Here is a 13,696-nt window from a genome sequence, read left to right as displayed (position 1 = left end):
GTCCACTGCATTACCGTGCACGTTTTTCTGATGATTTTTCATGGAAATTTTGACGCGAAATAAATTCCACAAAAAAATTCAATATTTTCTAGAGATTATTCTACGTGACAAACTCTCAATCCCTCCCCTCACCCCTGTGACCAGGTGTAATACCTAAAGAAACCCCCGCTCCCCCCTAAAGGGGTCACGTAATTTGGGTACGTTCCCTAACCTATGATAAAAGTAGTTTATGATACACTGAACAATATACGAAATAAACCTTTAATATATCCAACCCTTACAACGTTTTTCGAGGCGACCTTCCAAATATACTGTTAAAAAATTTCCTAAACTAAAAATACAAAAAAAAAAAAACAAAAATACCTACATTAGCTGTGTGTTTTTTACATCTATATACATATACGCTTAAACTTTATCTAGACTTCTGAAATTGCTGCGCAGAAAATTTGTACTCCTAAATTTCAATACGCATTATACTCAGATGCAACTGAAATGTGTGTCTATGTTTTACCTCTACACTACCTCTATCTTATTACCTCTACAAATGGTGTGTTGTTCACTATTCACCTATAGGTTATACACTATGGCCAACAGAGGTGTGTGTCTCCGCTTTTCCGTACAACCCGTTCTGTAGCTAGTTATTTAACCACTGCCGCTAGAAGGGTCTCCTAAACATTATCTAAGTGAGGATAAGCGTTTTTTACCCGCAAATGTAGACGTATCAACTTGTAAAAAAACACGGCTATTATCTTTTCGTATCTGGTTAACTATGTGAACTTTTGATGATGCCTCATATATTTTCAAAAAAAAAATTTTTTGAGGATTAATTTGTATATACTCCTAAACATACTTTGAAATGAATAAGAACATTATTGACAATTGTCAAACAAAACATTATCTCTATCATGTAATACACAAACGTATAAAACAAATTGTTCTGTAAACTAATTATAAAATTGTCACTTCTAAAAGATTTTTAATTCAAACACGTTTTAGATAGAAAAGAGGCAACATAAGAGAGTAAACCTAACGTTGCAACAATGCTGCGATAAATTAGTAAAACCCAACATACCAAAATATGGCTCTGTGAACAAAGCATTTCAATGTAGATAAAGTGAATTTGTAACGCCTTTGATATTTAAATTAAGCTTAATTTATGAAGATATATTAATATACCCAGCAAAAAATAAATAAATAAAAAAGGATAAAGAATCAGGCCTTAATTCTATATTGAATGGTATATTCCTTACAACATTCCATATTTGTCTGTACCTATATCATCAGGCATAAGGTTTATCTGAAAGATAACGTTATGTACAAAGCTAATAGCCCATATAAAATAAAGCTTGCATAAGGATTATTATAAGTTATTAGTTAAAATTAAACAACCTTATTACAAGGCTTATGGACCAAATAAAGTAAAGCTTACATAAGGCCTTATTATAAGATACTACTTACTCTATTAGGAGCTTTTGTTTAAGGCTTATAACCCACTCAAAATCAGGCTGATATAAGGCGTTATAATAAGATAATACGTTAAATACAATAAAAAACAAGTAAGGAAGTCAAGTGTACATACCCAACTGTACACTTTAAATGATGTTGTGGTTTGTTTTGTGTGCTTAATAGTGTTACAATAATTGCAATAATACATATATATATGGTTTTATTCTGAACTAACTTTTCTACGAGTTATGCCTCCCTAAACATAGAAAATTTCTTAGTCATAAAAGGGGCGGTGCCACGCCAATTTTTTTTTTTAATTTGAAGTTTTTCCTATTTATTGTTGTAAATCCACATGGGAAATGAAATACCATTGACACAAAGCTCTTTTTTGCAAATATATAGCTTATTTTATTCGTACACAAACCTTTTAAAAATCTTTTGCATAAAAGTGGCCGTGGGCCTTAACCGATTTCGTTAATTTTTCTTCAAAGTATTCCTTATAGTAAAGGCAACCTCTCGGCCGAATTTTGTTACGATAGGTTTAACGATTTTTGATTTATGATTAATAGTATTTGTAAAATTGATTTTATCACAAGTGGGCGGTGCCACGCCCATTTAAAAAAAATTTTCAGAATTTTATCAAGAGTCCCAATGTCAGTCCACACGTCAAATTTAAACATTCTAGGTGTATTGTTTACTAAATAATCAAATGTTATATATATAAAAAGTGGGCGTGGTTATCATCCGATTTCGCTCATTTTCAACACCAATCTATTCTGGGTCTAGATAAGCTCGTGTACCAAATTTGGTGAAAATATCTCAATATTTACTCAAGTTAACGTGTTAGCGGACAGACGGACGGACGGGCGGACGCACATGGCTCAATCAAATTTTTTTTTTTTCGATACTGATGATTTTGATATATGCAAGTCTATATCTATCTCGATTCCTTTATACCTGTACAACCAGTCGATCAAAGTTATAATACCCTGTGTACAAGTACAGCTGGGTATAAGAAATATATTCGATGGTTTATGAGTCAAGTAGAATAAGGAACATTATTTCATATTATAACCTCATTATAAGCCTTACTGCATTATAAAATCAGGCTTACATAGGACTTATAATAAGACACCATCTGATTTTAAATAACTTTTTTCATCTTTATAATCGTCTATTTTAAAACTTTTTTAAGTATAGACTGGTTATCTATCATCTAAAATTCATTTTCAGTTCTTGCATTCAAGTTGCGGGACAAGTAAGAGTAAATACTTTTTAAAAGTTTTTCTAAACGGAATCCCTCCTCGGCAGTGGTTCCGTCAGCCCAGAAAGTGAATATCAGCCATGAAAATATTCTCTTCAAAAACTCTTTTGCCAAATGTCATTTCCCAGAGTTCCCGCCAGTGTGTAGAAAAGATAAAAAAGCAGTATACCAAGAACCGGAAATAGATCTCATCAGATAGAACTATAGGGTGTACGTATTTAATGGATAATGAAATGATAATAATTTAAACTATTTTTATCGACGTCTTAATTTTTAAACTTCATGTTTAAACAAAAATCCAATTTTCTAAAAAATATAACGGAAATTTACCGAATAGTTAGGTTTTGTTTATCAGGTATCCCGCTTATTATCATATATGTGACCCGGCCTATGAAAAGGTGGCTTATGACTCAAAAAAATTACTACTACTAAGAAACTGAAGAAATGCATTGTTTATCTTTAACAGCTGTTTCTCGCAATTTCTTTTTTGAGTCATAAGCAACTTTTCATAGGCCGGGTCCCTTTTTCTCTCTCATTTGGAATCCAAATCTATAAATAAAGTTTTGGTTGTTAAGATGAAGATTCGGGCTATTAGCGAGCTTTGCGCAATTTTGGTCGTAGTGCTTTTGTTTAGCTATATTATATTAAAATAATTTGTTAAAAATAAACGATTGTGAGCACACAATGAAATTTATTTGTACTGTGGCACTATTGTGAATATTTGCACTGCATTACCGGCAGTTAATACCATACCCTAGATGGCAGCGCAAACTTTAAGTTTTAATTGATTGATAGAACATCTGATTTCTGTTGATATTTGATAAGAGACTTTTATATTGGTTGCGCAAGATGCTCGTTTATTGTTACTTACGTTAGTAGCCCAAATTACATACAGGCCCATAGTCATAGTCAAAATAAGATAGGTTTTATATTTAGTTGCAACTTTTTGACAGATAGCTCATAGAAAATTATGTCAAAAAGCTGTAGCTAAATTTAAAACCTATTTTATTTTGAACTATGGCGCCACAATACTTACCTCATCCTCAGGTTTATATGTCACAAGTAAAAGCAGTATTCCTTATTGTTATAACCGCTTATGCCAGTTTTTGCTGGTTACACACAATACATATACACATACTAATGTATATAAACTCAAAGGAGTAAAAAATCGAAACAAATGTGAACGCATTTAATAGAAAAACGTTCGTTGGTAATTAAATTTCCTATTTTACTCTGCTTTAACCAATGTTTCTTTCTTATTATTGTTGTTATTATTTCTGCATTTGTATGTATTTTCTTTTCTTTCTAACAACTCTTGTTTTATCTCTATCCTATGTTTATTTCTTGTCAGCTTATCAATTGAAATCAGTTCGTTTCACCTTACATCTTACATTGACCCTCTAACGTGGTGCTGACCTTACTCAAATGGCATATCAATTGCGTTCAATTCTGGTTTGACTCTCCTAATTGTATTACAAAATTGTATAGCATCCCGCAGCTAATTATGTATGTAAGAATGTATCCATGTATTTGTATTGTTGTACACACCTGAAATTTTGTCTATTGTTTGTGAAATATTATTCGGACAAACAGAAGAGGACATTGACCTCAAGGCCCGTCTATAGCAAGCAGGTAGTGAAATTTATTAACACCATAAACTATTATTTCGAATATTTTTGTGTAAATTTTTAAGCATACTAATCCATAGTATACATCAAATTTAAAAAACCGCTCCAATTTTATGGGTATATCGTCGCCCGCTTGCCAGAAGCATAAATGTGCCAAAATGAAAATGTTGGGAAATCGGGTTTCAAAGTTTATTGCTCCCTCAAAATTAGAGGAATTAGTTTCTAGTGTAAAAATGTACTTATATATTATACTCACACTATGCTCTTTCAACTGAGATAATTGTTCAGCTCGCATCCCTTCTATTCTCCGAGATTTAGCATTTTCATTTTTCTGGCACAACAAAAATTTAAAAAGCTGATCTAATTTTTTGTTAACACATCTATACAAAAAAATGTAAAGTAGCCGGATCAGGTAAATCGGCTCATGCTTTCTATGCATTTTGTTGCGCTGAATCCAAATACGATATAAGAATTGGCCCAACTGGTGTGGCCTTAACCTCAAAAGACGTAAAAAATTCACTGCAGATTGATTTTTAAATAACTTTAGGGCCAAGCCAAGACCTGCTAGGCCAATTCCGTTGGCGGATTGGGATTCGGAGCATCACAGTACTTGGGAAAACATCCGCGGTTTTGACTTATCGAAAGTATGTATGTAAATGAAAAAAGTTACACATTCAATTCAATTTCATATACACTAATGTGTTTTTATTTAAGATATTATTGCAAACTTAGAACTAGTTCTTATTCTCATCAGAATCAGAATCTTCTGAAATGTTGGGTTCGGGTAAAGCGTTGCCCTCAAGATTTTTATAAAAAGAATGGTATTCTTTTGGTATAACCAGTTTTTCACACAATTTTTTGAAGTATTTTAGTTTTGATTCGAGAAGAGGCAACGGCTTCGAATAAACCGGTTTGTCTTCAATTAAACAACTATCTTTTTTTTCGGATATTCAGCTTTTAAAAATTCTTCATCGGTATAATTTTTTATCAAGAATATCTTATACAGCTCATCTTTTGTGTATCTCAACTAGCATATATATAGCATGGGTAGTTTTATAGTTCCCGGAGTAAAATAATTATAAATAAAAAAATCGTCATACAATTGTGTGTGAACCTCGAAAAGTTTTGGTGAGTTACGAGTTGGTGCCCAACATTCAGGCACATATACCCGAACATTCGAACGATACGAATGTGTGCTGTTCTTACTTTCTTTCAAAAATTGTTGAGCCATATCAACGAATGTGGCATACAAACAGGAACATCATTACCTTGTTGTCAGCCAGAAACATGAATGTGCCACATGCATTTTTCTGGCTCAGCTTTGTGTGATTGAATTATACATTCGTGAAAATGGCATTGCAAATTTTTGGGGTTTCCATGTACGTAGGAAGCTCTAGATTTAAGTAGAACCTAGAGAGTCTAAAGGGTAATCCAAAGAGGCCTCTAACACAAAATCGGAAAAATTGCACATTCATGCTTCTGGCTAGCGGGCGACGATATATGAATATAAAAAGTTGGTTTAGTACTACCACTAAATTTGTTATTGGTATTGAAAACAAAAGTATGCAGAGATCATTTCGGGATTATGAAATTCTTAAATTATTCCCCAAATTGATTAGCAAGTTTTCCCAAAGGGATCTCTCCAACAACGCCAAAGTTATCATCAAACAAGTAAGGACGGGACTGTCTTCGGGTTGGTCGAAGAACTTTTACCATTCATTAATTTGAAGAAATTTCATGAATTTATAACATCTAAACAGTCTGTTGTATGGGGTATACATGTATTATGTATATACATATACGATCGATCTTGACGATTTTTTCCAACAAAAACTCACAACTTATACATATGTAAGCATCATGTGAAATTTCAAGCGTCCAGCTCTTAAATCCAAACAAAAATAGTCTCGATATAATCCCGAATACAATCCCGAGTTGATACCGACACAATTCTTATATAGTTTTGAATGGCTTCTCTGGCAGCTCTTTTTCTGCTTCCAAATATTGGTGTCGATATAAATACTTGATCGAGTGTCGTTGTAATGACGAACGTATTGGTGATCTTTTTATGTATATGGCATCATTCTTTCAGTATGATTTTTTTGGTTCAAATTTTGACCAATAACTGTTATTTACAATGTCTAGTATAAAATGTTTAATTATTTTAATATAATTATCATATATTTATAAACATTTTTCTCTCGTTTTTTTATTTCCAGATAGCGCCACTTATGTCGGCAACATACTCAAGATTAAATCGGTTAAGAAGGAAGATCGTGGCACTTATTATTGCGTCGCTGATAATGGCGTTAGCAAAGGTGATCGGCGTAACATTAATGTCGAAGTTGAATTCTCACCAGTCATCACTGTACCGCGACCACGTTTAGGCCAAGCACTACAATACGATATGGATTTAGAATGTCATATTGAAGCTTATCCACCACCAGCGATTGTTTGGCTCAAGGATGATATACAACTTTCGAATAATCAACATTATAGCATTTCTCATTTTGCCACCGCCGATGAATATTCTGATTCGACATTGCGTGTAATTACGATTGAGAAACGTCAATATGGTGATTATGTTTGTAAGGCAGTCAATAAATTGGGTGAAGCAGAAGCGCGTGTAAATCTATTCGAAACAGTGATTCCAGTGTGTCCACCAGCTTGTGGGCAGGCATATTATGGTGGTGCTGAACATTTGGCGGCCACCACATTTGTATTTTTGGCTATGATGGGAGCGGCTGTATTTGCAAGATAAACGCTAGGATGAAGAAGCTACAGACATAGATATTCAATGTATGTATGTATGTATTTAATGCATACATGGTGGTGAAGTGTTTGATAAGGGTTAAAAAATTGATATTGAAATTTCTAGTTGCAAGTTTTTTTTTTAATAAAATCTGACGAATAAATGTTTCTTGAATTGCATAAAATTTAAATGAAAAAAACAAAAACCGAATAAAATTTTAGAAAAGTAATGAATATCTACTTAACAGACTCCGAATAAACGATTGGAAATGCATTTAAAAAGAAAATATTTCAAAACTTATATAAACAGGAATAAATGTTATCACAAAAACGAAAAATAGACACAACAAAAAAATAAAATAATTAAATATAAGCAGCTCTAATTCGAAAAAAGCATGTACACCTTTTCCACTAGTACTTTCGAAAACATCAATTTGATTTTAGAAAGTGACAATTTGATTTTAGAAAGTATAAATTGGAATTTGGAGTAGTCAATTGTTCTTTAGAAGACACTAAATGTACTTTAGAATTATTAAATGTACTTTCGAAACCACAATTTAGATTTTAGAAAGAGTAAAATGAACTTCAGAGTTATCAAATGTACTTCAGAAAGCAAGAAATGCTCTTTCGATAATATCAAATGTACTTTAGAACCATATTTCTTTTTTCACATTATTGTTATTAAAAGCATCTATATTTGTAGCATGTGGTATATAAATTTATTTTTAAACATGAATATTATTTATGTAAAGAAATTAACAATGTACATAATTTCATTGTCCAACTGGCATATCGTCAAGTTCGAGTGTATCAGCGTGGAAGAATGTACTATCCTGAATTGCTCTAGCGCAATCTCCACCATTAATTGTTACTACGGCGTCCTTAACTAGGTCCTATAGATACTACAATCTTTGCTCAATAACACCCGATCCATTTACGTAAAGAATTTGTATGTTTGACTTAACATAAGCTTTTATTTTTTCCCCATATTATTTCAATAGGGTTAAGCATAGGGGAGTAAGGCCCCAACCGCAATAAAGTGGCTTCTTGGCAGACCTCATGTAGTTTGGAATGGCATGGCGCGTTGTCGCAAACAATGACAGCATCTGCACGCTGGTTTCCAATTTCGCACCATCTCTGCAAAACCATACTAAGCCAAGCATTTGCATCGTCAGCCTTGAAAGATCCTCTTCTAGTAAACATTTTTACTACGCCAGATGCGGATATGGCCCCAATAAGATGTACGTTGGGACCTTTTGGGACCGGCAAGACCTGTACGGCACGCTTTCCAATTTTTGCGCGACCTCGTGAACGCCGACAGAATAAATTAAAAATCGTGTCATCAATGAATATTATTTGTTTGCCGGACTTAATTAATTGGTTTAGCGAAATTGCATACCCACGACGCTTTTCCTTATTGAGTTGGTTGTTCAGTGGCTGAGTGTGGCTGCTTATTAATACCTTTTAATGTATACATTTGACCTTCCAAATAATTTCTTACGCTGGAAATGGACATTGTTTTTCTAAATGTTTGTTGAATTCTTTCGCGAATTCTTCGTGATGTGATGGCTGCATCCTCCTCTACCCATGTAAGTATCATTGCCAATTCATCGTCCGACAACGCTTTGCATTTCAAGCCACCTCGCTTAAGTGCTTCAAGAGTGCCAGAGGACACCAATACGTAAGCTGTGTGGTATCTTACATTGAGCGACTCTGCCAGCTGCACCCAATCAAGGCCTTTATTGGCAGCTTCAACAATTCTCCTTCGGTCTTCAGATTCTGAAAGCAATTGAAAACTATACTTAAAGAACATCATTTTATAAAGAGGACGACTTTTGTGTTACTTTCACGTCATATCGCTTTGACAAATGGGGCAATTTATTGCCGTTGATAAATCTCTAAAGCACTCCCCATGGAAAAGGTCAATCAATGCACGACGTTTCATGGATACAAGGCAGAATGAGCATTTGTCCTGAACCTGCATTTTTAATGCGTACACGTAAACAACGCAAACTTTATGAATATTTTTTTTTTACTTGATTATACCAACTTTGCTACAATAGAAATATTTTCTAAATTAATTTTGATGTTGTTGAAAGTATATTTGACACTTTATAAAGTACATTTGATGTTTTCTAAAGTACATTTGAGGCTTTCTAAAGTACGTTTGACCAATCTAAAGTACATTTCATGCTTTCTATAATCTAATTTATGTTTTCTAAAGTACATTTGACGTCTTCTAAAGAATATTTGACTATTCTAAAGTTCAAATGATGCATTCTAAAATTGAATTGATGCTTTCCAAAATCGAACTGATGCTTTCAAAAATCAATTTGATATTTTCTAAAATACTGTTGGGAAAGGTGTAGATATAGTTAAGGTCTTTTTAAGTTTACTAATGTGAAGTCATAAAATATGTTTTCTTCTATAATTCTTCTAGCCTGCTTTCCAAACTTGTTTTTTTGTTTTTTTAGATTTTACCTTAGAATATTTTTTTATTATTTTTTTAATTCAAATTCTTTTCCTGTTATTATTTGAATGTATATAAATTTTTTTAAAAGAATTTATTAAACTTCGAACTTTTGTTTTGTACTTTTTTTAATTTGTTGTTTTTTATTTGAAAATTGTTTAAATATTTTTTTAAATATTTTTTTATGTTTTATTTTAATTGAACTTTTTTTGCTTCAATAATGAATGAACATTTGTTGCAAGAAAAATACTTATTTTTTTTATATTTTATTTTTAGAATCCCAATAATCAATACAAGTCATTTGTTGCAAAAAAAAGTTCAGAACAGGGATCTACTGGCAATACGTGTCCAACAATATCGGGAGAGGTGTCAATGCGTATTGACCTCGACAACAATAAGCCGAAACCGGAGAAGAAAAATTGTATCTCTATCCGGAGAAATTTACAGTTGAGGTTGGCAATTTTCATGTGGTTGTTGTAACGTTGTTGTACACATTAAAAACTTTTGTGTACAAAGGGAATTGGGCACGGTTTTAATTTTGATCCCAGTCCATTGGCGAACCGGCCAGGGTGATTTTTTATAAGCGCAGCCGCTAGCGGAAATGTGTTCTGCGCAAAAATGTTATGAGTCCATCCCCCGGTTATGGAGTGGTCCGGGATCATATTTCGGGTTTCTTTGATACCTTTTGAACCACTATATCTTTTTTACTACTATATCCATACGCATCGTTTAACACCTCGTCCGATATTTTTGGACGCGTATTAACTAGACTTTTACCAAAACAACTCGTTTTTTTTTTGATTTAAAATTTTTATTCCTTAATTTGCAGAATTAAAGTTTTTTGCCCCAATAATCAATTCAAGTCATTTGTTGCAACAAAAAAACTAAACGTCCATTTTAGTTAAGCGAACCGTTAACAGTCTACAAGCAGTACTATTTTATTTAGACTTTGTATTGTATGTATGTATATATCAGAGTTGGGCATAGTGCGCGAAAGAGCCAATAAATTCTTTTTCAGTACGCAGCTCAATTAATAAGCACTATTCACTTATCAAACTGTAGAACCATAGGTTTGTAGTCTATTATTTATTACAACGGGAAAATTTTCCTTATTGACTACAAAATTATTTTGTCAAATAAAAACAACGGTGCGTTTAGGGTTAAACCGTAAAATCAACAAACTTTATTATTTATTTGACACAAACATATGCATTTCGGGCAGACCTGCTGTCCATCATCAGCGACGCGCTACTGTAAATAGAGATGTCAAATAGCCATGCACTTATGAACTTGTCACAGCGACTAAAAACTCAGAGCGACAACTTCAAAGAAATCATCATAACTGTCTGTATGTGGCGGCGCATTTGCTTGTCGAGCGGAATTTCGCTACAAATAACAGCAATAACACGACAAACTAAATACACACAGCTATAATCATAGGAATAATTTGCGCGTATACGTTTCGTTTGCGCCTGAAAAAAAACGCCTATCCTCGTTTAGATAATGCTGGGGAGACCCATCTACAGCCACAGGGTATACCGAAAAACGGAGACACAACGCTCTGTTGTATTTCTGTGTATAAGATATAGCTAAATCAATTGCGATGAATTGTGGACACACATAAAATACATAGAATTAGCGTAGAGGGTGAAACAAAGACACATATTTCAGTTACATCTGAGTATAATGCGTATTGAAATTTAGTAGGACAAAATTTATGCGCAGCAATTTCAGAGGTGTATTTAAAGTTTGGCGCTTAGCAGTCCATATAAAGTTTAAGCGTAAACGGATATAGGCGTGTTAAAAAACACGGTTAATATGAACATGTGATTTGTGCTATAGTAGTATTAGATGTCTCGATAAACTGTTGAATGGGCAAATGTCCACCAGCTATCACAGTTTCGCGACAACTGCCGCCAATTGGCAGCACCAAGTGAGCAAGTCTTCCTCTAGCTGCCTCTTCCAACTCAGTGGAGGTACACCCTTTCATCTGTTTTCAAACACGAGTGTCAATAGAAAAACTATACAGTATTTTTTCATTTTCCTTCAACGATTTTTTTTAAGATTTTTATAAAAGGAATTTTTTTTAACTTGTATTGTTAGTATCATGCTCTGTTAGATTTTTGAATATAATTTCTTTTTGATTTGATCGAAGAAAATTTACCCTAAAAATGGCAAACCCTAATGTATATACATACACATACAAAGTATATGTAGCACTTTGCGGATATTTCCGACCCCGTCCGCAATTGAATATTTATACATAAATTCATTAAATTATGTATACATATCTCAGTAATTCCTTAAAAAACGTAAATATTTTGAAAACTTTCAAATGCATCACAAACCATTATTTTGTATTTACATCAACTCAGCATCACAAATTAAACGTTTTTATTGTGGTAAAAAAAAATGTTAGAATCAAATTTTTGTGTGTCAAATATAAAAAAATTCCTTCAAATCTAAAAAAAAAAATAGTTTTTCTTAAAGTTCATAGCGGAGCCATACAGGTGATGGCCGGAAGTAAACTGGTTTGTACTTTTTTATTAGGATTTTACGCTTCAACTTCCGACGCAGTACGATTTTGACTTAAGTCCATCGAATTACAAAAACAAAGTACATGGAATTTTTTTTATGTTTCTATGTATGTAAATCACCTGGCTGCCATCTTGTATGGTTCCACGATGTTCAAGTCTAAAGGAATAAAAAAAAACTTTATACTAAAATATTTAATTATAGTATTAAAAACACTTAATTTCTTAATGACATGAAAGACATAAAAAAACAAAAATAAATGCATACATATATAATTTTTTTTATTTATACAATTTTGTATGCATAAACCATGCATTAATTTTATACGATTTTGTAAAATCTTTATACAATATTGTAAATCTAATCATAATTGATTTTATATTGCCCTGTAAGTCGTAAGTTTTTTATATATAAGTAAAACGAATATATATACAATTATATATATAAATATATATATATATATATATTTTTTTTTTTTTTTTTGATAAATATTAAAAACATTTTTGTGTGTAACATTTATGTGACTACAAACCCATTGGTAACGGGTGTAAATAAAAAAAATTATAATAATAAACAATAAATAAGATTATCAATTTCAAATATATTTAAATGATAAAAAAATGTAATAATAATGTGTGACAAACCAATAGAATAAAACAGAATTAATAAATAAAAATAAATATGTGAAATTGTTTAATTATTCGGCATGTGGTTTGACAAGTTTTTCACAAAGTTTTTTAGAAAAAATTATTTCAAAAAAGTCCCATAATTAAAAAAAATTCATATCTTCCGATTGGACCAAAAAAAACAAAAAGGAAAAAATTATAGAACTTTTGTGTCCAAATTTCCGCGAAATCGCTTATGCACAATTTATCGGTAGGCTTAGAGTACGCTTACACAGCCACCGATTTTGATCGCCCGATGCCGGTCGTAATCGTCCGATAATAATAAACACATGTATTTGGATGAACGTGTGTACATTTCAACCGATCACCGAATTGTTGTCTGCCGTTATCGTTTTTCACTGCCGATAAATTCGACCGTGTTCAATTTAATCATCCGATAAATTGGGTGCATGTGCTGTGAAAAATTAATTATTTGTGCGATGGAGTGAAAATTAATTGTATGGAAAACAGTCGCTCTTTATGGGATAAGCACATAAAAGCATAAACGCAAGCATACTTTTGCGAAAAAGTAAAATGTAAGAAAAAAACTGCCGTTCTATAACACGGGTCAACACAAAATTTGACTTTGACTTCAAAGCATTAAATTTCAATTCTTTACGTCGTAATTTGACAAAAAAATATATATATGGCATGGAAAAGTTTGTTTTCCTATTTAGGAAACCGCTTGAACGAAATTTTTCAAAATCTGCGGTTTTAATTTTTACTTGAAAATTAAACAATTCAAATAAATATTTTTATTAAGTTTTAATAACGAAATAACTTACAAAAAAGTGGAAAATGATTTAAAAGTGTACACTTTTACTTTTTCTTTTATGTTCATAGGTACTATCCCTCAATAAACCCCAAATATAGTCTCCAATCATGTTTTCATTATATTGGCCTTGATAACGTTGTTCGAAGAAGAGTCTAAAAGCTC

The 13,696-nt window shown here is 32.4% G+C and overlaps 1 protein-coding gene across 1 annotated transcript in view; it reads left to right on the top strand.

The window, feature by feature from the left end:
- Lac (Lachesin) overlaps positions 1 to 12,774 on the top strand; it is a 165,735-nt gene extending 152,961 nt beyond the window's left edge. The window contains exon 2 of the mRNA XM_067774650.1: positions 6,558 to 12,774. Within this exon, the coding sequence (XP_067630751.1) occupies positions 6,558 to 7,099 (542 nt within the window). The 3' untranslated portion in view covers positions 7,100 to 12,774. The remainder of the gene's footprint in view (positions 1 to 6,557) is intronic.
- The last annotated feature ends 922 nt before the right edge of the window (positions 12,775 to 13,696 follow it).

This window comes from Eurosta solidaginis, chromosome 3, assembly GCF_040869045.1.
Source record: "Eurosta solidaginis isolate ZX-2024a chromosome 3, ASM4086904v1, whole genome shotgun sequence".
NCBI classification, from domain to species: Eukaryota; Metazoa; Arthropoda; class Insecta; order Diptera; family Tephritidae; genus Eurosta; species Eurosta solidaginis.
Note: the sequence above shows the minus strand (reverse complement) of the source record. Positions and strands in the feature narration are given on the sequence as shown.